Source organism: Netta rufina (genome assembly GCF_964035555.1).
Source record: "Netta rufina genome assembly, chromosome: 2".
Classification (NCBI taxonomy): domain Eukaryota; kingdom Metazoa; phylum Chordata; class Aves; order Anseriformes; family Anatidae; genus Netta; species Netta rufina.
In genome coordinates, this window is record NC_140124.1 from 69303388 (window position 1) to 69331216 (window position 27829).

The following is a 27829-nucleotide window of genomic DNA, read 5'->3' on the forward strand; positions in this document are numbered from 1 at the left end:
TGCAGGAGGGAAGCAAGGGACTATCCCTTGCCTGCCAGCTGTTGGCTGCTCTGCAGTGTTGGTTATCTGTGCAGCAGGGATGCTCTTGCTGCTCAGGAATTTATTTGTGACACAAGCATGTGGGTGAGTAGGACAGAGACCATGTGTGTCAGAGCTCCTGTGTGGCCAGCTGTGAGCCACAGCCCCTGCTGCCCTTGGCGAAGCGTGCCAAGGTGAGGCATGCAGCACCATGCTCATTACCTCGTGAACCTGTGCTCAGCTCCAGCACCCTCCTGTGGCTCTGATTCATGTCCCTACCTCTCAAAATGAACATTCAAACCCACTCTTGATCCTTCTCCTACTTCTCCAGTCCCCTAAACAGGTTTCCAGGTCCACATTCTCCAATCCAAGCTCCTGAGCCCAGGTGTTTTCCCTATGCTTGGCTATCGACCTACCCGTCAGCTATGCCAGCTGCAGAGGCTCCTGGAATGAGAAGTTTGGGGGTGTGCTGTGGCTGGTAGTATAAGTTGTGTTTACTTCTCATACTGCTCGTTGCTCAAAGCAAAGAACAGTCTGTCCTCTGCTGACATAAAATGTGTATCAGCATAACTCATGTTTCATATTTAAAAAAAAAATAATAAAGGAACATGCTCATTCAAATTATTTCCTTCAATATTCCCCCTTGGTTACTCTTTCCCTCCCAAGTTTGTGGGTAGTTTTTTTTCCCCCTTTTGAGTTTTGGAACAATCCCAGAATCATGAGGAAAATTTTCTTTTATTACAAATTGATCAAGAAGCAAGACAAGCACATAGATTAGAAATAGAACAATTTGCATATCACAAAAACATTGATGAACAAACAAATGCATGTAGAGTCCTGAAGCCTGACGTAATATCAATACCATGACTGGACATGGAGTGCTGAAAAGAGGCACATTCATCATGTTTTTGTTCTGTAGTTATAACAAAATCTATACAATCAGAGGCTCCAGACAGGCCTCAGGGAAGATTGAAAGCATTGAGGGGTGTAACTACATAATACATATGAAAATCTTCTTTAGCCTGTGTTAGAAATGGATACCTCCATAGCTTACTGCAAAAACTGTTTTGGCTCTCGCCTGTTCTGCCTCATCCTATTTTCATCGTGAGATGAGAATGTTGGTATCAAATGCTTTCTATTTGCAGCTGTATGTATTAAAAGCAAAAAGTGGGCTACAGTGTGCATTTAGAGATAAAATTACCACTAGAGGGTCTACTGACTTCTTGAAAACTGAATTATAAAGAGGAACAGCATCAGAACCACCATATGGGAATTATTTCCTTCAGAATTATTGCAGCATGCAAGCAATTCAATTGGCTTGAATAGTTTTGGTAATCTGTAGCTTTAATGAAATTGGTCTGGGTACGTTATTTTAGTTGCTAATAATAATCTAAATAATTTTTCACAGTAAAATCAGCACAAGCAACAGTGGCATGATCTTCATTAGTCAGCCTTGCTGAAACAGTGTACTCTCCCTGTATGAAACAAACACAAAGCGAGAGATTAGTCCACGAGTAGTAAATAATTGCTTCAGTTTCTATGAGCGAGTCATTTTCCTAGAAACAAAATAATACTTTTCCCATCAAGTTTCTCTGAAATGTTTCCTGTCCAAATGTTTCAGCTGGTAAAGGAGTTGCCCATAGTTTCTGCCAAAATATGCTCTTCAGAAATATCAATGCTGACAGCACAAGTTCAAAATTAAAACAATGGGGGGAATGAAATGTTTTGATGCATAAAAATTCCATTTAAATCTGTATTGTTTCTCATGTTTCTTGTGAGCAAGCACAGTATGGCCTGTGCTGTTTAGTAACTGGAAGGAGAGGAGGTGCTCAGTTGTCTGTCTGGCCCTTCTTTCTTGGATCTTGTTCACCGTGTACACTGTTATTGATGCATATGAATTTCTATAAAAGATGGCATCTTGGGGATGTGTGTATAGATGAGTCAAACTGTGATGAACTCTTATTCAGTAAAACAAGTGGTAGTTTAACTTCAAATTGTGAGGCAAACACTAGTATCTTTTTTTTAGGGACAGAACTTGTATTGTCGAAGGGCAAAAATCTCAGCCTTAAAGGTGCCATGGCTTTTTTTGTGTTGGTCATAACTGCTCTCTCCAGGTGTCTGGAGGTGCAGTGGGCAGGGAGGTGTCAAGGCTCACTTATGAGGTTCAGAAGAGGTGAATGAAATTTCATCCTCTTGAAAAAAAACTTCTTTACTGTGAGCATGGCAGAGCACTGGAACAAGTTGCATGGAGAGTGTGTGGAGTCTCCTTCTCTGGAAATATTCAAAACCCACCTGGATGTGATCCTGTGTGATGTGCTTTAGGTGACCATGCTTGAGGAGGGGATCAGTCTGAGACAAGATGTCCAGAGGCCCCTTCCAACCTCAACTGTTCTGTGACGCTGGGTTGCTAGCATTGTGGCATTTGTTTTCTCTGGAGTTTGTAAGGGAGTAAAACCTGGGGTAGGCAAACCAGCAGAAGAGGAGAACTTGGCATCAGTGGCCTCCTGGCCTTGAACCATAGGAAGTTCTTGCCCTGCTCAGGACTTCTCTGGTTGTGAAGCAGAAAGAGGTACAGCTAGAATTAATTGTGCTCCTTGCCATTCTCCTTTTACCATGGGATTTCAAAGGCAATATCTGCCATCTTTCCTCACAGAGAGTATCAAGCTAAGTGTAACATCCAAATTTAGAGAGAGGCCCAATGGCAACATGCTCATGAGAATACAGCCTTGTTGTAATTGCTGTACAGATTGTCTAAGGGTCCCTTGGGCTGGTCAGATGAGACTTCTCTGTAATGAGCAGAAGCTGATTGCTGCATGGAAGAATGGCATTATTTGCCTGATCAATTAATTAACAGTGAAGGCTTCCTATTCCCTTTCTCACAAGCATGTTAATTCTCCAAAAGTTTATAGTTTTATTCATGGAAGTGAGTTTTTAATAACTCATTTCCATTGCTCATTAATGACTAGATTTTTTTCATTCTCCAGAATAATAATTTCCTCATGGGTAAAAATTGTTATTAAAACAAGATAGCGAACAGTCTTAATGTTTCTGGCTCCAAATTCAGCTAATTTGCCCATGATTGGAGTTCTGCTGCTCTGTGTGGATGTTTTCAAGGCTTTCTCCTTGTCTGGAGACCTGTGTCTAAGTTTCTTTAGAGCCTTTACTACAGAAGTGTCATCAGTATGTTAGAAAAGCTGCTCTTGGAGCAGGATGCTGAGTGATCCAAGCTTGGGTATTTCTCTGTGCTGTGGTGGGGGGAATACACGTTAGGCATTGGCATGGTATCTCTAGGCATGGCATTTAGGGAAGCCTGGGATGTAAGGATGGGATAACAGGGATAACAGCCTGCGTAAGGGAGCTCAGCTCCCTGTAGGAGAGCCTGGAAAGTGAAGGCTATGGTTGCAGCTATCAGCGGAGGAAGGCTGAGATGATAGCTGCTTTTATGGAGGCTTGATCTCCCCAAACCCAGCTATCATTCTTCTAACCTGTGCAGGACCTGGCAAGCTTAGCTCTCCAGGACGTGTGTCCTTGTCCTCTATCCCTATTCTGATCCTGTCATCTTTTCTTGTGCCTGGACCAATCCAGTGCTGATTAGGCCCCAGATCCCCATTTTTGAGGCTGAGGCATAAATTTTTATGTCAGCTGTTGTAGAACTGAGAGCTCATGGTGTACTTCTCTGTGCCAGTAAATCTAAGGGGTGTTTGACTGACCACTTGAGCTGCATGCTTTCACAGTGGTGACTGTGGTTCCTTCCTCCCCATGTACTCAAACAGATCTCTTGATGATCCAGATCTAGCCTTCTCCCCTTCAGTCCCATTTTTCAGGTATCTGGCTAGAAATCATTTGTTTTTGACCATAAAATATCGCTTCAAGTTGTGCCTGGTTACGACAGACCATATTGCTTTCAGCATTTAAAACCTATCTAGCTTTGCAATGTGATTTGGTTGAGGTTTAGGAAGGAGACCTAGCTGAGTGTGAAGAAGACTGCTTGTAAAGAGCATCTATAATGGACAACCAAGCAACTCAGTAAGAGCAATGCCTAAGCACTGCCTGCTTTCTCAGCCTTCTGAGAAATTCATCTCTTATCCTCTGGCCTCGTGGAACCTTAAAGTGCTCTTGGTCTCATAACTTGGACTTTTATTTGTAACTTAGAAGAAATCTGTCACTACCTAAAACTATATACGTACAATGAAATGCATGCAATTGCAATAGTTATCCAAATTGCCTTTATAGTCTGTGAGGATGAATGAGACTCTCCAAATTATTCAGCACAGCAAGGAGTGAGTTGAACTGCAGCTTTAGTCTCTCAGGAGTCACTTGAAGCTGCATTGTTTGTTGCCAGTTTAAGATAAATAGAAGAAAAGTCTACTAAAGAACTGTATGTCTGTGTGAGTTAGTGCTGGTAGAGGGGATCTCCTATTTGAAGAAAGCCTGGCTGTCTCTGGATAATGGTGTCTTTGTTGCTTTTTAAACAAAGCCTCTTAATTTCATGTTGACAAAGATTAGCCATGATGCAGTGTGCCAGCTGGGGAAGCTTGTAATATGCTGCTGCTGTTGCTTATGGTCAGAGGACTACACCTCATCCAGAAAGCCCTTCTGCTTGAGAGCACATCTATGGCAATCTTACCTGTGGGATTTCTTTGATCCCCAGTGTGACAGGTCCCTCATAGTAGAGGTGTTCTGAAAAGCAGAAATGAGGGGTGGTTAGACACCACATAGCACATGAAGGAAACAAGCCTCTGATAGACATTTTTTTTTTTTTTTTTTTTTTGGTAATAGCACTTCAAAGTGCTCCAGTGACAAGTGTTACAGAACTGCAAAGTGCTCAATACACAGTCTTGCAACAACCCTCTTGAAAGAAATGTCAGGACGTGTACTGCCTTATGGGGAAGGCAGAGCCTGGGCTCAAGAAGATAAAGGAGGGGGCCCCGGCTTTGCACAACCAGGTGGGTGTCCGTATGTCAGTATGCATCCTGCAAATGGGGAAATGAAAGGGGAGCAGGAAATTGCTAGACATGAGCCCTTTAGCATGATCTGTTAAACACCTGGGGATTCAACAGTTGAGCTGTACTTTTTGCTTAGAATTAGCAGAATGGTAAATCTGAGCTGAGTGTTTCTGTAGGTGTAGAGTTCTGACTGCTTGCTGAACATGACCTTAAAGTAATAAGAACATGTCTATCTCACTGAAAGAGCATTCACCAAGAAGTTACATGATGTGCTAAAGCCATCGTGAGTTGTGTCGGTGACTGGAATGGAGCCCAGGAGTTGCACCTTCCAATCTCCATCTCCTTAATTGCAAGACATGCTTGCTCTTCACTGTGGAAGAAAGGGCAACTTTAGCATTAATGGACAGAATTCACAAGCTGTTCTGCAGTTCCTCCTACTTTTTCATAGCTTACTGGGCCAAACTGTGTAGACTTGACTGAAAATAAAATTCGTAGATGTTTTGGTACAGAATTTCTTGCACAACTTGCCCTACAGAAGTCATGGAAAACTAAGAACTGTTTAAGGATTCTCTTTTGTAGGTGTCATGAAATATTCTTCACTTTGACAGTGACAGAGGAGTAAGTGTTTCATCGTGTTTGAGCATGTGCTGGCATTTTGATGCTTGTCAATCCTAAAAAGTTGTTTTAGTCCAGTATCTCTGCGTTGCTTTAACTGTTCCTTGTTAAAGGGTGGACAAAAGATTTGTCACATGATTGTCATATGGTCCATCCCACCATGCGATAGGTATCTGAAATGGAAACAAGTGTACAGAATGTCTTCTAGTCAATGCCTTCATTTAACAAACTTAAATTAAAGAATCGTAACTATAATATGCACTAGGAAATGAGTAGCAGAAACCTGAGACATCACCAGTGTCCCACAGCTTTGTATTAATGAGAAGTTTGTTAAATGTAATGCCCTGATGATTCTGGGAGGTGGAGAAAAGCAGGACTTCCCAGTGTCTCCCTGAAAAAAAATAATACCCAAATTGAATAGAATCAGTACATTCTGGCTTCTCACTCCAAAACTGATCAACTGCATTATAGCACTCAGACTGTTTTCCTTCCCCTCTGCTTCCCTGGCCACCTCACCCAGACACCAAGAAGTCTTTTATTCAAAGAGCAGTTGCCATCACTGCTTGCTTCTGTGCATGAAGAAAGCCCTGGAGTCTGACACATCTCCGCGGCAGAGAGTGGTGACTCAAGAATCTTAAAAATACAGCACAGCCCACTTCTCAGTTCACAACTTACTAGAGCCTAAATAGGAGTTAAAGGCATTGCTTACTGCACGACTTATGTGATGAGTGACTCTCTTGGGACTTGGGATGTACATGTACGTGTGTGGATGTGAGCTAAGGCATGTTGTGAGCTGCACCCCCAGAGTGGTGCGGACCCTGCATTGGAATGGCTCATGGTTTATATGCACTTGCTTTCAGTAGAGGGCCTAAAATGGGCCTTATCTGTCCCTCCTTCAGTCATCTCTGAATTTAGCACATCTTAGATGACAGCAGAGGAGGAGAGAGAGTAAACTGGGCTGTGAACAATCGCCTTTCCCTGAAATCCTTTTCCTCTGGGATATGGAAACTCGGCTTGGATCATGTAGTTCTTTAGTGTCTCACCTAGGCTGTTGGAAAGCTGTCCAGATTCTAAATGCAGAGAAACAGTATCCAAGCTCTGCAAAACCTATATGTCAAAATGAAATAGAAGTCATCAGGCCATATGTTTTTTTTTTTTCTGAAAGGATGGCAACGCTGATCTCTCTTTTGCTACAGGCAGAAGCCGTTTTGTCCCTCTTTGCTATGACAAAGTAATGATTACATCAGTTAGATGAAGGCAGACTCAGGGCTCTGCCTCACCTCTCCCTGTTTTCTTTGATTGCTCTGACTTGTGGTAGCTCCATATTTGTTCCGTAACAAACATGGGAGAGAGCCAGGCTCTTTCCAGTGGTGTCCAGTGACAGGACAAGAAGCAATGGGCACAACCTGAAACAGAGGAGGTGCTGTCTGAACATCAGGAAGCACTTCTGTGCTGTGAGAGTGACTGACCTCTGGCACAGGCTGCCCAGAGAGGTTGCAGAGTCTCCATCCTGTGGGACATTCTAAAGCTACCTGGATGTGGTCATGGGCAACTTGCTTGAGCAGGGGGATTGGACTAGATGATCTCCAGAGGTCCCTTCCAGCATCAACCATTGTGTGGTTCTGTAGCAGGCCCACACAAAGCTCCTGTGACCCTCCTTGCTTAAGTAACTGTGAAAAAGGACTGTGCTGCTTTGCATGTATATTCTGATAGGAAAGCAAAAGCAGCTTTACTTTTCATTTAGTTGAGACCTGCTATGAAATAATATAGAATCGTAGATCTGTGAATTTTATTGTTCATACTCATTTCTGACTATAGCAATCTTCTTGGTGCCTAAATTGTCTGGATCAGGCTTCTCACAGCCCATTCCGTGTTCCTCTCACATGGAGATTTCTGCTACAGTTCCAGAAGTGTAAACATTCTCCAAGGCTTTAAGGGCTGTAGTTTATCACAGCATCCTTCATATACTCATATACTCTTTTGCATTCCTACATTGAAAGAGGATGAACACATCTGTTTCAGTGGCTGTAACTGTCACAAACACTGAGCCAAGCTCATTGAAAGAATTCTGTGGTCTTCACAGAGCAAGCCCAGATGCTTTTGTAGTTGCACAAATGCATGACTGTATATTTACATTATTGGGAACAGCATAAATCATGACTACATTTTTCCTAATTAAAGGTCCCCTATGTCATTATTAGTCTGGTAAGTTATAGCACCTATAACGTGTGCTGTCATCAGTGATGTGCTTTTAGCCTGCCTTCCATGTTCAGCTCTTCTCCTTAAAGACTTAACTGAATGTGATTTCTATAGAGCATCCTGGGAAACATTTCTAATCCACCATTGATTCAAGGTAATATTACTGTATTTGTATTAGCTTTCCTCTACTATTTCTACCAAAAGTAACTTAGTCCTTTTCCCTGTCAGTGAAAAGGCCTCTGGTAGCTTCCAGTTTGACGCAGAGTTTTCAAATGTGTAAGAACTTCCCGAGAATTACTTCAACTTACTAGTTACCATTTACCACGAAGATGCTTCTCATTCCTGACAAAACACCTATAATGAAATTCTCACTCCTCTTTCTCAAATCTTCCTTGCACTGAAAATCTTAAACGTTCTCACACTCTTGTACTATATAAAGGCCCTGTACATCTGCACCCACCTCTTCTTTTTCTATGTTTTAAATCTTTTTAGAACTTAAATGCTCCATGTTGGAGTTCTTCTAGGACACGATCTTGCACCCATGCAATTGACACAAAACTTTTGTGAGTTTCAGGGATGCAGGAATGATCTGAATAACTGCCAGCTATAGATATACAGTTGAGTGAGAAAAATGTATATAAATACATAGCTGGATGAGAAACATTCACTCTCTTTACTGGGGATGAAAAAGTGATATGAAGGGGCTAAGCAAGATGGCATTGTATATCAGTACAAGACCTAGCTTTGTGGTGTAGCTGCTTTTTTGGAAAAAAAAATGTATCTAAACTCCCAAAGTGATACCCAGTTCTGTAATTTATGCCTCGTTCTCTATTTTTATTCATAAATACTTTTTTGGAAACACTCACTGTAAAACCTAGCAGAAGAAGCAATAATGCGTAGAGTGGAGGTCTAAAGTCAGGGGTGTTTTTGTATTGTTTTGAGAGTGCGCACAGGGAATTGTGCCAGTTCTCTGGTGCTTTCTTCAGTTGGGGCTGAAAGAAAAGTTGCAAACTTGCAGAGTATGCTAGCATCTTTCACCAAGAAGTTTTGTTGAAGCCTGCAAGTTGTGGTTGGCACACTGCTAAATATTACCACGCTAGGTCTCTTTTTCTGATTTTAGTGATTGCATTGAGAAATCTGTTAAATCTTATGTAACTATTTTCTTTAGAGGAAGTGGAGAATAACCACTTTCTATTAAAATAAAGGAAGAGCTGAGCTCGTGTTATACCACAAAGAATTTAGCAGTTGTTTTTCTTTTTTTGTTATTGCTGTTCTTAAGTGAACAATGGCCTATTTCCTTGCAACCTTTGAGCTTGCAACTTCTCAACAGGGATATAACTCAAACAAAAACCTTCAATCCTTTTTGGGATTCCCGGTGAGCTGTGCCAGATGTGAGGTTTGTTTAACATAAATAGTAAATACTATGATTATGATGAACATGAAACCTGCAGCCATACTAGGTATTATATACTGTATATATGGTATATAATTATTATACTTGGAGGGAGGCAACATCCAAAACTTTGCCAAATCCATCTCTTACAAATCTCTCTTCCTTGTAACTTCCTCTCTGCTTGTGCATGCCAGTGGACCAACAAAATCTGCAATAGAACTTTTATTTTATGTTATTTGTCACTTTGGAAGAGGGAGGCAGAGGTAATTTTTGTCCTTCTTGTGGTAGGCAAGCATGCTGTGTGTAGAACTGTATTTAAGCTCATGTCGGATTTGACTAATGTTGGAAATGCTGTCCATACAACATGGAAACACGGCTCTGCACGCAAAGCTTCCATTGTTAAGAGTCATCTACCCTACACTTTTGCTAGGCTGCATACTTGACTATTCACAATATTGTCTTTTGTGGTCAGATTTACAGTTGTGCTAATATGGTCAAAATATGGTTGTGCTGAATTGCCTCAAACAGGTATTGAGCACACTTTCTAAAACATGGGTTAGAATCAAATGTCAACTAATTAAGAAATACCATGCTTTCAGTTTGAACCTTAGTCTGAGAAAGTTCACTTCTTTCCCACTGTGATTTAATTACTAAATAAAAATAGCTACTGAACACGGTAGGGGTGCAGAGGTCCTCAAATCAACTTAGGGATGCTTCTAAACAAAGATACGTAATATTATTTCACCAGTCAACTATGGCTTTATATCATTGTGTGCTTCAATTAGTAGAAACAATCACCTGTCAGTCTAAGATTAAGAGAATTGGAAACCCCAGGAGGTTTTGGCTTTGTAGCTTAATGTGTGAAGGGCAGTTTGTGCTCTACTCAGGACTGGCTCCACTTCTTAATGTGTTCTCTAAAGGACGTTATTAAGTACTTCATGAAAACAAGGTAGTTTTTCACGAGGTCTGTGGTAGTTATTTTTTTCTTATAATTTAATACACAATTGAAGAAACCTCTAAAACTTTCTTTTTGTGTGTGTGTGTGTCTATCTGGCTTATGGGATTTACATAATTGGTTGCTCATGCAGCATTTCTCTATTATTCTTTGTGATATTTCTATACTGCATGAAATGTTTTAGTAATTTTCCAGGGGCAGTCATAGCAATAGTGTTGCGCTTGATTGTCAGACTCATAGCCCTTGCACATGAATTGTTGCAGCATTATCATGATGAAGATGCAAATGAATGCAAGGAAAGTGGAGCTCCTGAAACTAACTGATTCTCTAAGAGCTCTGTGGCAGACTTCCCTACAGTTCCACCTCTTTGTTTTAAAATCAACATAGAGGACACTCATGATGTAAGAGGGATTTCAAAATGACTGTTTATGATATGTGAATTTTACAGTCCAGAGACATGACCATAGCTCTTTCTGGACATATTGTGGCTAGCTTTGCACTACCTGGCCTGGATCATGGCAGAAGGACCTTGAGGTGCACAGGCCCCCATGAAAACAACAATGCCTGTTTTTTGCGGTCAGCTAATGCTGCTGTAAACCAACTAGTGTGAGGCTGGCAGCTGCTGGCTGGCAGCTTGACTGGCATGAGCTGTATTCATCCAACTGCAGCATAGTCACACAGTAGGCAGAAACAAGGTGCAAAGCAGAGATGGTATCAAATACTATCTTGATCCAAAGATCCTTATTCAAGCATAGTCCTTAAAGTGTGTTAGAAACTGCCTTTAAGGACAGGATGTGTTATTTGCTTAATAGTAAAGAATGTGTTCAGAATGCCTTGTTTGTTTGCTCAGCCCTTCCTCTGACAAAAATAAAGGCTAGTTCCGTAGTACTTTTTGCTCACATGACAACCATGTGGCTATAAATAGGGCTTATGAACCTCTCTGCAGTTGGATGTGGACACATTACTAAACTTATTTTTTATGGATGTGAAATCCCATGTGTGCGCAATATTCTGTGATTAAAAGAAAAGCAAGCAAACAGGTTAAGGAAATGCAGGCTCTAAAATTAAAACATCTCTTTCCTACTGTGTTTCTGTCATCCATTAACATGCTGTTGAAGTAAACAGAACATTATGATGTATTGGTACGTTCAGCAGCACAGCAGGTGCATCCTGGTTGGAGTATTCAGTAGCCATCAAACATTTCAGAGTGCTACCTAAATTACCTCCTTTCTTCTTTCCACAGAAAATAAGCTGAGAATGACCAGGCTCGCAAAGTGTGTCTGAGTAGCTTAGAACGGTCTTCCCACCTATGATCAGATCAGCCTTGACGTACAGTTCCTTAATGCTGTGTCCTACACAGAAAGAAGGATGGAGTGTTCAGAAAAAGTGCAAGAGTAAACAGCTTTAATTTATTTTCCATTCACCCCATCCTCCCCTCCAGTTTTTAAGCCATTAAACATTTTCTCTTCACTGAGGATTCTTGATACTTAGAAATACATGTTTCAGGAGCAGGTCTCCAAGTTTCTCAAGGTAGATATAACGAGAGGCATAGCTTATATTTTTATTGTAAATTATGCCCATGACAATTCTCTGATCCTGAGATCAAGTGGCATAGGAAAGCATGTGTCCACGCACCTAAACTCTTTTTTCCCTTCTGTCCCTAGCAGCGTGGCCATGTCCAGTGTGCCCCCTGGAGCAGCCTGTGGCTGAATATCTGGCTTGGGATGGTTGCCCTGTGTCAGGGACCAGCATGGCAGATAAGTAGTGCTAGGAGGCTACCAGATCTAGAGGGAGGCCCTGTAATCTGATTTGGTGGTGTCCTGGTTTTAGTTAGAACAGAATTAATTTTCTTCCTAGTAGCTGGTGGAATGCTGTGTTTTGGCTTAGGATGAGAAGAGTGCTGATAACACCCCGATGTTTTAATTGTTGCAGAGCAGTGCTTATACCAAGCCAAGGACATCTCAGCCTTTTGCTCTGTCCTGCCAACAGGCAGGCTGGGGGTGCAGTAAGAGCTGGGAGGGGACAGACCCAGGACAGGTGACCCAAACTAGCCAAAGGGGTATTCCATACCATCTGACGTCATGCTAAACAATATATAGGGGTGGCTAGCCGGGGGGAGGGGGCCGGACTGCTCGGGGTTAGGCTGGGCATCGGTCAGCGGGTGGTGAGCAATTGCATTGTGCATCACTTGTTTGTACATGTTATTATTATTTTCCTATTATCACCATTGTAACATTATTATTATTATTGTTATTATTATTTTGTTATTATTTTCCTGTCTTATTAAACTGTCTTTATCTCAACTCACGGGCTTCACTTTCCATTTCTCTCCCCCGTCCCAGAGAGGGAGGGGGGAGGGTGAGCGAATGGCTGCGTGGTGTTTAGCTGCCAGCCAGGTTAAACCACGACAGGTGGAAAGGTATTTGCAAACGCCTATAATGTGGTGCGCAGGCTTGTTTAACTTTGCAGCCATCTGATAACAGGTGCTCCAGGGAAAAGGGCAGCACATCCGTCAGGAGGATGACCTTTACATGTAAGGAAGCATTCCTAAGTGTTAAAAGATGCTTGGCACACAAACTCCTGTTCAGAGAAGGAGTATACAGCAGCACAGTCTCATATTTGTTGTAGCAGTAGAGGTTCAAGGTGAACTTGGGGCCAACGGGGCTGCAAGAAGGTGCAAGGGTAAGCCTTGGCAATTTGGGAAGCGCTGCGGGTGCTGACACGAGATTGTGGGTGCTGTAGCCATCTCATTCAGCAGGACTTTCCCCAAATGATTTCTTTGTGAAGAAAAGCTCTAGAGCCAGCCCCCACCTTGGCGGCTCATATGTACAGATGAAGGGTAGGAGAGGGATAGGGGCTGAGGGCTGAATACATTGTCTGAGGCAGAGCTGGTAACAGAACTGCCATTTCTCTAGCCTCAAGCAGGTTTTGAAACTTCTCAAAAATGAAGCCCATTTTTATTTTATCGGAGGTTGTCGCCCTAGCTTACTTAATATCAGCACTTACAGGTGAATTACCTGCTTTTGGCACAAGGAAATAGTGATTCACTTACTTAGGACCATGGCAGCTCTGATGTTAAAGGTGTGGGTTGCGACATCAGAACAACGGTCAATGCTGAAAGCAAAGTCTTGCTGGGGATCTGTCAGGAAATAGAAAGCAATGGGTAACAAGAGCAATAAAACTACAAAGTGCTTTAAAAAAAAAAAAAAACACACACACAAAACAACAACAACAACAACAACAACAAAAGCATTACAGATTTCCTAGAAATGTTCCAAGATGGGCTCAAAGCTCCTACATGCCATGTTTACTAGCTACTTCTGTCTGTCCTTCCTGCCACTTCAATCTGAAACACGTTCAGATGTGGCTACAACCTGCTGGGTGGAAAATTTAACCAAGTTCAGGGAAAGCAAATTCCTCTTAGAGGTGGGTTGGCTGTACTCATTTGACACTGAAGTCCTAGCACTGCTGTTCGTAGGTTGTGTGTGTCACCATTCCTTCATCAGCACAAACAAAAAATTGATTACGATGACTGTTTTTTAATGAATTTGTGTCACAGGATCGCTTGGTGATTGTCTGGAAACCTGTATCCTGAATTTAATTAGAAGGTCCAAAGACAAAAGCAAAATTTTGTTGCTGAGATCCTGTAGTGGTCCATGCTGGGTCTGTTATTGTGTGATATTTCTAACTTGTTTCTTCTCTTGGAGACCTTAGCAGAGCTGAGGGCAGAAGGAGCCGTAAAGCTGCTTACCAACATTGGATGTATGTGTTTCTTGCTGCTTTCCATGGTACCCCTTCCTCAGCACAAGACTCCAAAACTCTTGAACAAACACAACTGCTTTCCTCCTGCTTCCACCTTCTTCCTTCCTTCCCCAGGCTATGCACTATGCCTGAAGGCTTGCTGATGTGTCACTTTCTGGTGACAGCCAGCAGCAACAACTGACAGCTCAGTTGCTGCTGGCATGGCTGCAATGAGCAGCACGTGCAAGAGGTTTCCAGAGCTGTGGCTGGAGGTAGAAGATGTGGCCAGTTTGGCTGGATGTCATCTAACTCATGGATGTATGCTGTAGGAGAGCCTCAAGGCGTACTTGGCCCTCACGGTGGCTTCTGTGGAAAACCAAGAAGCTGTGGGCGTGGACCCAGGCACAACTGCAGCACACACAGAAGCAGCTGTAGGCTCTATGGTTTACACAGAGCTGTTGGTGACAAATTATAGACTTGAGAATTGAATCCTGTTTCTAACTTATTATTGCTTGTGCTTTGAGGTGATCATCTTACTGAATGGAAAATTATGGGTTGGGAGAATTTTACTTTGGTGCTGTGGTGAAACTTGAGTCATGAGTGACTTCTGCGAGTCTGAGCTAATGTGTCTGTCATCTTTTTTGCTCCTAGTCTGACCCTATTTTTGCAGCAGTGCTCCACAGCTGTAGCAGCTGACAGGGAACCAGCCTGGGTGACCAAAGCTTGTTTGTCTATTAGGCGAGCGTGAAAAGAATGAAAGCACTGGGAGGACCTGGCATCTTCAAGCCAGAATCTGCAGCATGTGGATTGTCAGTGTGGTCCAAAAGGATCTCCCAGGTCCTAGCTTATGACAATTTAAAATAACTGTTTGTTATATGTAAAAGTCACAGTCATTTCCCACAGCTCTGTATCCCTATGATTTTTTTTTTTTTCCTTCCACATCACTAAACCAGTCTCTACAGTTATATGACCTGCTTGGGACAGGCGAGTGAGTGTTCATTGGTTACTCAAGTGTGACAGGGGTCAGAAGGGGGTCTTTCCTCTTTTTCCATGTTCCTGTCAGTTTTTGCTTTGTTATTGCAGCTTCAGAAGTTGTTGCAATCAGGTAGGAGAGCAGTTTCCAGCTCCAGATGGAAAGAGTGTCAAACTTCTCCTTTTTTTTTCTCCAGGACTGTTATGCCTGCTTCCCCTCTGGTCTCTGCCACCTCTCAGGGCTTGGTTTCCGCTTTCTTCTGGACTTCTGCAAGAGCCCCTCTCATTTCTGTTTTTGGTGTGTGGTACATGGATAAGTTTCAGGAAGCAGCTGCTCAGATCCTGAGCACGTTGGGTACTGTTGCCTACAAACTGTACTGGTTGTCAAACGACAAAAATTGCCAGTTCCTTAATTTTCAGAGGGGAACGTGATCAAAGATGGCACTGCAATGAATACTCTTTTGTTTTCAAGAGAAAGAGGCTGTGCTTTAGTCAACAAATTAAATATTTATTTATTAGTATTAGGTATTAGGGTTAGATTTTTTTGTTTGTTTGTTTTGTTTTTGTTTTTAGCTGAAAATTTATCTTCCATAACTGCTTGGATGGAAAGAAGGTGCTCATGAAACCAAGCCTCCCTGGAAAACATGTATTTCTCACAAGGAACTCCACCTCAGAGCTGTTTAAGTTTAGTACATGAGCTGAGCTTTTTTGCCAGGTGAATTATTTCATGGTGCAACATAACCATGGTGTCCCATATTCCACCACAAGTGGTGCAGCACAGAGGGACACTTGTGTGTTGAGGCACGTGTTGCCTGATCCCCAGTGAGGAAGTGTGTGTGAAAACACTCACATGAGGTAGTCCAGCAAAATTCGTGAATTAGAGCACTCAGATTTTGTGTTGGTACTATTTTGCTGTGAAACAAACTTTTCTACTGGTGAATTAAACTCCAATTAATTTTCTGACCATCTCCCTGTGGAAATTCAGGTGATGACTTTGCAATCCAACATCTTGGTTACTATAGTGTACATGGCAGACTCCTGCTGACATCAATTGAAAGGATGGCTTTGTTGCTAAAGGATGCTGCTAAAAGGAAATTAAAGGAAATACTTTTTTTTTAAAAAAAAAAAAAAAAAAAAAAAACAAAAAACAAAACACACTACTTGATATGCAGAGATGTTTGTGGATTGAGCTGTGTGCTGTGAACTAAGGTAGTGTGCCTTACTCCTTTCTTCAAATGTAGAGGAGTCCCTCATGTGTGACAAAAGCAACTCAAGGCCATTGCCATTTCTCTGTTGCACAACTGTGAGTCACTGTCTCTCTCTTACGGAGGTTTAATTCTTACTCTTCCTTGTTGCCTCAATCTGAAGTGAGCTGGTTAGACTGAAAAACTACAAGTTATGTCTTTCACATGTGCAGAGCAATAACATTTATCATTAAATCTCTAAAATACGTGGGGCTGCCCTTCAGCCTTCTACTTCCCTGCAACATTTCATAGTGCACAGTACTGTATGTTCCCAGACTTCCCTCCACCCACTCCCTTCAATCTGCTCCCTCTTCCATAATTAAAGCTAGAAACTCTTCAACTGAATGCGGAGTTTTGCTTTTCCAGTTCAGCTTTGATATACTACCAAAACTTAAACGTTGCTGGAAATTTTGCAAACATGTAGAGGTTTATTAGTAAAAATCTGCTTATTGGGGGGAAGGTGGGGAATATTTTTTGTGTTTTTTATTTCTCTGTACATCTGTGTGAGAAAGACTTGGGTTACAACATTTTCGGCTATCATGAAGGTGCCCAGGAACAGGATTTGGCTGAAGTTTCTCTATAGACAGTTCTAAACCTTTCAAGCAACTGCCTTCAGAAAGATGTGAATCTTTGTCCTTTGTAAACAGTCTGAAGATCTGAAGCATTGTAAGATCTCTTAGGCCTGCTGTTTGAACTCAATGCCATGCCTAATGCTGGGCCTTCAGCTTTATCTCACACTGAATGTACAGCTTTTATTAAATAGCATTTTCTGCAGTACAGTCCTGCTTTGTGGGAGGTAACTTTGGGATGTATCTGATCATCAGTTACAAGGTGGAGTGACAGCTGACCCCTGTATCATACCTCTTGTTTTACTCTTTCCCAAGTACTATGTTGGAGATTGATTGCAATATTGACTTGGTATATGGTTTTCCTCATGTACAACCTGTAGTGTGGCACCATAGTTCACAATTTTAGCCTGGCTTAATATTCTGAGGTGCTTGCAGTGGTGAAGTTGGCTGGGCATTTCTAGATCACTGAGCAGACACAGTTAGTACTGCTTAGAAGCTCAGATAAATTCTAGGAAGAAAAGTTCAGGAACTCCTTTTCCTACTCCTTTTCTTAGCAGAAGGTCATGTCCTAGGTAAGTTAGCTCAGGCAGACTTACAGTGGTATATCTACGTGACCCTCCTGGCTGCAGGCATTGTACCTTTGACAGAGACAGGGGCACGCTTTCATGCCTCAGTTACTGCAGCTGCAGGGCCACCAGCTCACCCTCCTGCTGAACACGGGTGTGCACCAGGACACAGGGCTGCGAGCTGTGGCTGTCCATGTGCCCCACATGTCTGTTCGGTCTCCTGTTCTCTGGGAGTTGATCTTCATCAGGGAGATGAAGTGGACAGCTGGGAATGATAATGTCTTAACCTGCTACAGCTGTGTCCTTCAGAGCCAGAGCTATTAGCAGACCACTAACAGGGGATTACAGAAACTGCGTGATCAGATGGGAAGCACCTGTTATGGGAATTTTACTGGGCTACTCTAGAACAGCCTGTCTTATCTTATCTTTCTCCCCACCATCCTGTTAGCTATCCTCTGCTGGCTTTACTCTTATCTGAACTTGCTCTTAAATCCCATTGTTCTTATATGAATACGAAAATAAGTGGCATGACCGAACCAAGAGCAGCAAGCATTCAAGCTTTTCTTGCAGGAGAGCACATCTGTAACTCTTGCAGAGGTGAGAAGCCTCTCCAAATTAGTAAGCTTTGGGTCTTTAGAAATTGTACTTCTAGGACAAAAGATGTACAATTGAGTGGAATGACATAGCTGGGCTTGGTTAGGGTCATACAAGGACAGACTGATGCTAGAAGAGCTGGAAATAAGCACAAGGAAGAAACATTTAGTAATTACCCAACACTCCTCACCTTCAAAGCTCTTAATAAAATTAAATCATTAGTCCTTACAACATTCAAGGTGATGAAAGGGGGGGAAAGAATGAGGAACTGTTTGGGATCTCACTCTGTATTCACTCAACATTTTCCCTTTAATGTCTATTTAAATAAATTAACCTGAATGCTCAAGGTTATATTTGACACTGTGGAATCTACTTACGAGGTACTGAGGAAGAAGCACCAGCTGAATTAGATTTCTAGTTCTATGTCTAGATTTCCCTGAGTACCTTCAGTTTAATGAACTTCCCTTCAGGTCTGCCTTCACTGTGTGCTGCAGCCATGTTCATACGTGGCTGGGAAGAGCAGAGGGACCCTCTGTTCAGTGTGGAGCAGAATAAATTTTGAGAATCATGTCAGTTGTGGCTACTTAATCATAAGGATACTTATTTTCAAAGCACTCGCCCAGGCTTTTTCTTAGTTCAGATAGGCACACTGGTTTCCTTTGCAGAAGCCATGGTATGGTTTATCTCCTGTATGTTTCTGACATGATTAGGCAACGTGGAGGTTAAGGAACAGGAAAATCACAGTTGATGTATCTTTAACATCCTGGGAGCTACAGACCATAGGAATTCCCCACTGCCTATAGTCCTATCAACTTGTGGTCTCTGAGATCTGCTTAAACCTGAAGCTCTTTGAGGTGGCTAACAGTCAATAACTCTGCTTCCTTTCTGATAAGACATATGTGGCAGTAGAGTGGAGTCTGAAGATCAGTCTCAGTACAGTCTGTAATCTAAAAACCCCCTACAAGACTAGAAAGAGAAATGTAGAATATGGTTAAAAAATGTTCATGCAATATTTAAATAATTTCCACTCCTCTCTCAAGAATACTGAACACTGGTAATGCAAATAGCAATTACAGTTTTGTTAGATTAAGGCAAAGGCATTACTGGCCTGTTTTTATGGCCCTAGTTTTGGAGCCAGGTAATTCCAGCATTTTATGAAATAATTTCAATGAAGGACTAAGGCTTTGTCTCTTACTAATTCAAATACAGCTCATTGCAGAGTATGACTGATGCCCAGATTTGCAGATGTTCAGAAACTAACTCAGAAGGCTGGTGACCTCCAAATGTGTTGCTGGGGCAATAACTGCAATATTAACAGCATTTGCAGTGTGAGGACCAGATGTGGGATGGAGGGCTCAGCCCATGAGCAAAGATGTGTGGCAGATAGCAAAGAGAGGAAGAGATGTGCCCAGTATCAAGCCAAAGAGCTGGTGGTGAGCTGGGTGGAAGCCTCTAAAGGCAATGTAGGTGAGGGGCTCTCTACAGCCTGGGGCTATGTCTGGGGATGAGAGTGTCATTACCTTGCACCAAAATCAGCCCTGCCAAAAACTTAACTCAATTTTCCCTGCTTTTTCCTGCCCAAACCACCTTTCTTGACAGCAGACTTGTTAAAGCTATTTGCAAGGGCTTGAGGGGGGGCCCAGTGTCTCAGGGTTCATGAAGGCTTTCCTTGCTTTTGCCAGTGGTGATATTTGGAAAGGTGTGGGTGGGGAGATATTGCTGTGCTTTGAGTGGTATGACAAAGCTTTGTCTAAGCCTGTTTAAGAAGGCAAAACTGAGAGATGCTGGCTTTGAGAGACAGCACACACGGATCTGCATTTGTATTTGATAATCCTGATTTGTCCTAGTTAGCCTGAGAGAGAAAGGGAGGCAGGGCAGGCTTCAGCTACAGCAGTCTAACAAAAAAAAAAAAAAAAAAAAAAGAACTGCATTAATTTAGGCCCAGCAGGGAATGTATTAGAGAGAAAGTCTTTGTTCTTCTGTTCTGTTGGTAAGAAAATGCCATGCACTGCATGAGTAAGATGCATACGGTAACTGCCTGTATTCCTAATCAGATCTGTCTCTTCTTTCTTCACGTGCTTCTTTATCATTTTTTATATTGTTCTGCTTGAGACAGATCTCTGGGTATCAGGGCTTGCCTCTAGGACTGAGGATTCACAACAGACTTGCAGGCCTGTGTCAGAAATAGAACCAAACATTACCAGCAGCTGCCCTGCTGTTAGACACATGCCATGCTCTGGGATAGCAGGCTTCACTGCTGATTATACAGAACAGTAATCAGCAGCATATAAATGGACTGAATGTTCCCATTTTCCCAGGATGGGTTGAAGTCCACCACAGGAGTGTGGCAGTAAGCTATAATTAGAATGGCATGCTCCCTCTGCTAAGGAAACTAGCAGGGTTCCCGCCTGCCCAATCGCCACTGGATCGTTTGACAGGAGTCATCCATCTTCAGGTGAAGAGGAAACTGGTGCATTGAATTAACTTGTGGTAGTTTTCAAGATCCTAGTTTTGGCAAGCGGCAGCTCTCCTGAGTCTAAAAGCAGCATTTATGACAGATCAGAGGTTTGGGGTTTGGTATATGGTGGTTCTTTGCAGAGTGTTTGGGCATCTTGTCCCTTGTTGTTACTGTTCCTTTCAAATGTTAGTTTGCCATAAGCTCCCTTCAGGTTGCTGCAGTGACACCAACATAATAATGCAGAAGTCATTTTGGCATTTTTGAGGTGTACTTTCATTTTTCTTGGATTATTCTAGGTATTTTTGCTGGTGGATGTTAAATTGCTGCAAGAAGCTGATCATAGAATCACAGACTGGTTTGGGTTGGAAGGGCCCTTAAGGGTGATCCAGTTCCAACCCCCTGTCATGGGCAGAGACACCTCCCACCAGACCTGTACAAAGCCTGGCCCTAAATGCTTCCAGGGATGGGGCATCCACACCTTCTCTGGGCGAAACCTCCTACCTCTTTCCTATTTTCTTTGGTAAATTGTAGGTATTGTAGGGTACAGAGCTTTTTTTGGGGCTTTCATGGCAGCTCTAAATGAGGTGATGTGGCCATGCCCAGAAAGCCTAGCGATGCTTCATACACTTACACAGAAAGCTTTGCCCTGGAGCACTTATGAGCTTGTTCTTGTTCCTAACTTGATGCAGTGAATGTGCCTTTTGATAATTTTGACTTTATATAACCCAGGAAGTTAATCTCAGTTTTATCACATTGCTAACAAAGCTGTGTTAACATACAGACTCAAATTCTGCATGCAGTAGCAAATGGTGGTTCTGCCTTGCCCACAGTACTTTTTAACTGTAGTGAAATGCACCTTTTTTTTTTTTTTTTTTTTTTTTTTAATATGCATCTCTCCTGTTTTCCTCTTTGCTCCCAAAGAGAAGAGCACATTTTTGTTACCCCTTCTGCTTGTGATAGCTTAGTGACTCAGTGGCTACAACAACTGAAGACATGGTAAAAGTCAATAGGTGGAAAATGTATCTGTTATTTTAGATTTAGCAGCTGCAGATGAGCAGGATGGGCTGTCACAAACAACCTTCTTTTGCAGTATGTGATGCAGGACCTTCATTGATTTGATGGGAAAAAAATGGGCACCATGAGGAAATCTCTGAGAACTAAATTAGATGGGAAAATTTAAAGCAAGGTGGCAAAAGTTCAGCTGAGGTTAATTTTCTCCACAACTAGTCTCATTGAAAGCATTAATATTGATTTTGCTAAATGGTTCAAAGTCTACATGCTGAACCTATTTTTTTTTTTCCAAAGTACCACAGAGGTGTGAAATTGTATCCTGTTCCTCCTTACTGTTTACATTTTAAAACTTACAAAATACCCTTTTCTCTCTGAAATGAGGTAAAATTAAGTTAGAACCATCTAACATAGGGAAACATAGGTCACATAGGGAAAGAAAGTTTTAATCCTTTCTAATGAAGTGGAGAAAGAAACACACTCAGAAATTTCAGTTCATGGAAGGATCAAAATTTTTTAAAAAGTTTTACATGTGCAAAATTAAAGCAAATTTACATGTGTACTCACATCCATTCTACCTTGATTCTGATGGTAGCTTCAGTCTGTTAGGATTCAGTGCCAGAAATATGCCTGTCAACATCTGGCCTTCCCCCTGGAATAAGTAAGCTATACCAGATGAGTGCAGCAGCCAGGCTATGACAATAAGATGGCTTGGACAGAGCAAATAAAAAAATGTTTTCAAGTGAAATTCTTAAGTTCTTTGATTGTTTGCCCATTAGCAATCTATGCAACAAAAGATCAGAGGGGAGTTGGTGTCATGTGGCTTTAAATAATTTAGAAGCAGAAGCAATTGCTGGAGACTGCTTGAGGGAAATAAATAAATAAGTCCAAGGGAAGCATCTGGCTCAATCTGTCTGCCAAAAAAAACAAAGAATAATGGAAAAAGAGCCTTCCTTCACCAAGCATCTAGCAGAACATTTGCCCTGAAGATGCATGAGGTGAGAGTTTTTGCAGACATTTCTTTGCCGGCTGAAGCTATCGGATTACTGTTGTCCTTTAACTAAAGGATGCATGTGTTTGTGGCCAGGGAGGAAGGGACCAGCAGCCTTGGTTGACGTAGGAGCAGAAAGGGATATGCTGTGAAATTAGTGCTGCAGCAATGACAACATAGCAGGATTGCTTACAAGTTGGTATTGTTGATTTAGCAGGATGGCTGTTAGGTTGTCTATTAGAAAAAGAAAATAAGGAAAAAAGGATTTTTAAAAGAAAGTGTATTTGATCTCTGTATGTAGGAGAAAGGATGTGATGGGCCTGAGTGTGTGAGGGGGACACCAATAAGACCAAAACTATTAGCACAGACAGACAAATCATCGGGATAATGTAATCTAACCAGCCTATCAGTCTTCACTTTTAAAACTAACAAACAAGCAACCTTCCTCCTTCCCAAAACAAATAAAAACCAACACTGAGAAGTTCCCTTGAAGTGGAGTTTAACAGGAGGGTTAACAGTTTATCTGAGCAAGGCAGATTCTGCACCAGGACAACCCTGTTGACTTCAAGGGGCTTTTTCCGGCAAGATCCAAATCTGAGCTTGCAAGTTTAAAAAACAATACAAATGAGATTTTTCTCTACCAGTAAATGCAATCCAGTGCAAGCTCACACCAAAGCAGGCAGTGCTGCTCTCTTTTACTCTATCAGTGTAGGGCAGGAAAAATCTTCATAAAAATAACCCTGCTTGAAGTGTGACATAGAACTATGCAAGCAGTCGTGGATCTCAGTGGACAACACATGTTCAGTCTAACTGCTCTCTTTAGGAAGAGGCATTGGCATGTAAAAATAATTCCCTGAAGGGGACGAGAGAGGCTGCTGCTATGTCTAGCAGAAGGCATTAATTATAGCAAATGGTTGCCCATATCACTGAGTGTTGTTATTTGTTTGCATGTTTGTTTTTAAATTTGTAGATAGATAAAATTGTAAAGACAGGGTACAGTCAGTTTTCTGTTTAGGTTCTGGAGTTTGAAATGAATGGTGATTGATTCCTCCTCCTCTCAAAACTTCAGCTAGTGGCTTCAGATGAAAAAAAGTCAAACGTGACTTGGGAAATCTGCTCATCTCTGCCTGATAGTCAAAAATCCCATATGCTCCGAACAGCATTTTATAAAGCCTGGGGAATATCCTTCAAGACTTAGCTTTTGCTGGCCTGAAGCTCTCTGAAATTCTGTGTTATTTACTCCTGTGCTTAGGAAACAAAGTCCTTAATGGTCCGCTCTCTCCAGACCCTTTTTAGGACCCTTCTACCTTAATAGTAGCCTTTTCTGCATTGTCAAGAAGTCTCCATTTTCAGGCAGCAGAAGTTCGGAAGTCTTCAAGGTCCTAACCTTCACACAGAGCTTTTTTCATCACTGGGAACCCTGGTCTGGGCATGCTGGCTGAAATAAAAACAGCTGTTCTGGAATACTGATTTGTTGACACAGGCCCAACTCAAGTTTTAAGAAAGAGCTGTAAAAATGCTTGTAAAATTCTTTTCATGCACCTGTAGTAGCAGTCACCTGCTTTACCCTATGGAGAGAGTCCCATTTGAACAGTACCTCGTAAGAATGTTTTCATGGCTAATTGGCACAAGCTTATGTGAATGGTCTAGAGGCAGGTGCTGGTAGATGCATTGAAGAGTTACATTTTGTAGTTTCTGACTGCATTGCACTTTGCACTTTCAGCTAGATGCCTGACAATCAAGTACCATTGGAATCTGCTCAGGGCACTCTGTTACTGCTGCCTTGCTGCCTTTCCCTTCCCACAGAATTGCCTTTTAAAATGTAGCTAGAAAGATCAAAAGCATTGTTGCTGTAAAAATCACTGTGAAATTAAAAGGGATAGGAATCAGCCATTTGTGTAGCAGATTCTTTTCACGTCTCTGCATAGACTTGCCAATTACGGTTCTCTTTTCTCAGCTGGAGATGTTAACCTGTGTGGCTTTTATCTCAGGATCCCTGCCCAGGTTTCTAAAGTGATTTATGGTCATTTGAGATCTTCCTTCGTTTTTGTCACTTCTTCCTGGGAGGAAGAGTGGCACTGATGGGAAATGTCTTGCTATTTATAGACTGTCTCGGTGTTATGTCTCCTGCGGTTATGTGGAGGAGGCAGCGTACTGCCTATTTACTTCTAGACCACCCATCTCTCAGCCTGAATTTCTTGCAATGGTCTTACTGCTGAGAATTTTCTTCTGATTTCCTTTAGTTTTTTTTTCGCCCCAAGTGAGTGACATTGATCACTGGGGTTTTATCCAGCCCTTTCTTTTGATACATGCCTTAGGGTCCTGTTTTTGGACTGCTTAGTCTGATGCTGCTGGGTGTGAATGGGGATGCTTTCTGTAGGATCCAGAATACGGGGTAACACTGAGGCATACAGGCATGCACTGATGCATGCCTGTAAACTACCGCACTATAGAGGCAGGTTGCAGCTAGGTCAAGTGCTTTCAACAGGGAACTGGGACTTGCTCCTGGGTATAGAAGACTGCTATTCTTTCTCTATCTTCAGTTAGCCAGCTAAGCTTCTCTGCTACGCTTATCACTGGTATATTAACTCTTACTTTTGGCTTTAATCAGATTTTGCTGCCTTATAGGAGAAGATCTGATAAACTGCAAAGCATAAATGAACACACACCTCCATTTTAAGCTCTCAGACTGAACTCTATTAATCTGCTGATAGAGTTTGAGAAATAAAGTTGTGAAGTACTTGGTTAAAATTCTCCCGACCTTCTTAGATTTTACTTGATTCAGCCCTGGTGTACTGATATCATCATAGAATTCATTGTAACCGTAATAGTGGTGAAATCCTGACCCTCTTGAAATGATCAGGGATTTTTTTACCCAATATTTCATACTAGAAACTTCCCTGTAGATATTGTATCCCAAAATGTCTCATTCTCTGGCATCTTCAGTGGATCAGGAGATACCTTGAGGATGTATCAGAATGAAGAGGACATGCAGGGGGGAAAGTTTCATGGAGGGGGGCTAACATTGATTTGGGGATTGGGTGCCCTGCGTGGGGAGTCAGCTTAAAATAAGTGTGGTTTTAGTTTTGCAACATATTAATGTTCTTCAGTAGTTTGTTGGGATGCCTTCTGTGGCTGCTAGGATGTGTTATCATAGTCCCTTTTTCCCAGCTCTGGTCTGTGAGCCAGGAAGCTGCTTCCACTTTTTTTTAATCTCACACTAACACGTTGAAGGATGAGCAACCCTATGGTTTTGGGGTACTCCTTCCCTTGAAACACCTGAAGTGTATGGGCAGCTGCCTAGCATTGATGCTGTGCCTGCTGACATTACAAAGTTTTCATGAGAGGGTTGGTTGGGAGAGGGTCTTGTCAAATCCAGGCACTAGCATGTCTTTTCCTTCCTGGGTGAGAATAGCTGATGGGACATAGCTAAAGAAAAAAGCTATGTTCTTTACATCAAATGATGGTTAAGAGTGAAATGAAGTGCAGACAAAGCTTCCCTCCTCCTGAAAGGTTGATCACTGTTGCAAGCTGGCCAGTGAGTTCAGGAAGAGCAGTATCTTCTCTGAAGAAAGGGAACGCAGACTGTATTCTGATTTATCCTCCCCATCTAGCAGGCTTTCTATAGATTTTTGGGCTCATCCCAAAAGACTTTTTTTCGTTTGTTTTGTTTCATGCAAGCTACCAGACTATGAGATAGATCAGCTAAGATGCCAATGGTGCTTCCTGGTCTGGTGCTACAGGTACAGGTAGCTTGTGGAAAAAGGCAGGGCAGAACACTTTGAGAGCAGTTGTGAGTGCTGCCACAACTGAATCTGCCTGAGCTATAAGGGGCAAAGAATCAGGCTTCAAACAAGGAATCTGATTTAATTCTTGCATTGCTTCCATGTCTGTGTAATCCTCTCATCTCCCATAGCTGTGGCTAGGAGAACAGAAAATCACTCTCGTGTTGGGACCTGACTTGAGATCTCTGGCTTGTGCTTCTCAAGCTGTGAACTCCTCATGAACTCCTCCTGTTACCTTTCTGTGTGTGGCAAACCAAACAAGTGATATGTATGCTCTAAACAAATGCATTTTGTTTGTCAGTCCAGTGGTGTGCATAGTAAGAAGCAATGCCTGACTGACACGTGCCCAGCAGACAAATTTCATCATCGTTTGAATCAACTCAAACTGTAGCCCGTGCCCCTGTGTCAAGGCATCTCATGCTAACTGAGACCTGTAGAGGGAACAGAATTTGTTTATACAACGAATTCTTAAAATAAAGGTAATACCAGTGCTCGTATTCAATATCTAATTATATATTTTCCTAATGCAGTATACCCATTTATAATATGTGAAGCCTGACTTTGTTCTCCTGGGAGCAGGCCAGTGAAGAATTGCATTACAAATATTTATTTACTTCCCTTGTCCCTCACTGGTTTTATTTTAATGGGTGTGCAAAACTGCATGAAAGCTACAGGGGAGAAAAAGCCCCCCAGGAAAGCCTTTGTATCTGGATGAATTGGAAAAACAAACTCTAGGGTGCTCATTTGCCATGAATCACTTTTCACATCACGTGCGGAAAATGAATGAGGCGTCTGTGAATCTAATTCCCTTTGTCCCAGTTGTAAAGCCGATCAGCACAATAGGAGAGGCACAAGGCCAGCAAAGCAAGAGGTGGAAAGCAGGCACCATTCAGTGAATTCATTTTCAGTCATCCCTGTGCCACTTGCTCCTTTTCTTCTCTACAGATTTAAAGAACAAACAAACCCTGAGGTCCCTGGGAAATGCCTCTGTTAAGTGCTGCTGCTGAGGTCTTGCTAAGCATGGTGGCAACTGCTGAGAATGCAACTCCTTCCCACTGTCACACCAGGTCCCTTGTCACTCCAAGTGGGAGGACAGAAAGCACATCACCACAGCCTAACCACACGGTAAGAAAACAGCACATTGGTGTGTTGAAGAGTCTGTGTCAGAGGTAAAAAAAAGGATAAAGATTTAGGGTCTTCCTGTTTTTTGTAACTGAGCTTCAAGTTAAAAATCCTAATTGTCTTTCATGCTGAACTGAATTTTTGGCAGCTATTTAACAATCTGAATTAGGTTACATTATTTCCTATTATATTCCATCTAAAACCAGTTAGATTTGTGTGTGTGAGAACCAACCCCATTATATTTGAAAAACTAAAAACATTCCAGCTGCAAAACCCAGTGCTGGCCTGAGAATGTAACCCTTCCATTCACTGCCTGGTTTATAGGCTTCTCTCACTGCCTAAGAACAACTTTGTTGCTCAGCTAAAAGGAAAATGGAAATGTTAAGAATCTCACCGCAGCTTTTGTAATGAATTTCCAAGTTGTCCTCTTTGCAGACTGTGTGCGTAGGCCATTCTGTGCTGGCTCTGATGGAAAGCAGGACTAAGATGAGAACGAGAGCATTTGATGTCTTCATGGTGACAGTGGCAGTTTGCAGGATCAGTTCTCTCTGTCTCTTGCTAACCCTCTCTGGAGGGAGCTGTTCCCTTCTCTGAGGGAGACAGGAGTTACTACGTTCACGCCTGCAGAAAGGTTAAGTGAGCCAAGGCAGCCT

General features: G+C 42.2%; 1 protein-coding gene across 1 annotated transcript; it reads right to left on the reverse strand.

Moving 5' to 3' along the window:
- Positions 1-747: 747 nt before the first annotated feature.
- Positions 748-27829, reverse strand: LY86 (lymphocyte antigen 86). Its single transcript, XM_084282039.1, has 5 exons — positions 27571-27829; positions 13179-13265; positions 11350-11478; positions 4646-4698; positions 748-1493 (listed from the first exon to the last, which is right to left on the reverse strand). The coding sequence occupies exons 1-5, from the start codon at positions 27689-27691 to the stop codon at positions 1398-1400; spliced, it is 486 nt and encodes a 161-aa protein (XP_084138165.1). The 5' UTR covers positions 27692-27829; the 3' UTR covers positions 748-1397.

What these genes read in the sequence shown, in the direction of transcription:
- LY86 (XM_084282039.1), bottom strand. Translation starts at nt 27,691, where the DNA reads ATGAAGACATCAAATGCTCTCGTTCTCATCTTAGTCCTGCTTTCCATC. An exon ending in AATTCATTACAAAAGCTGCG is followed by an intron (nt 13,266 to 27,570) that starts GTGAGATTCTTA and finishes ATTTCCTGACAG; the next exon opens with ATCCCCAGCAAGACTTTGCT. An exon ending in GGATCAAAGAAATCCCACAG is followed by an intron (nt 1,494 to 4,645) that starts GTAAGATTGCCA and finishes TGTTTCATACAG; the next exon opens with GGAGAGTACACTGTTTCAGC.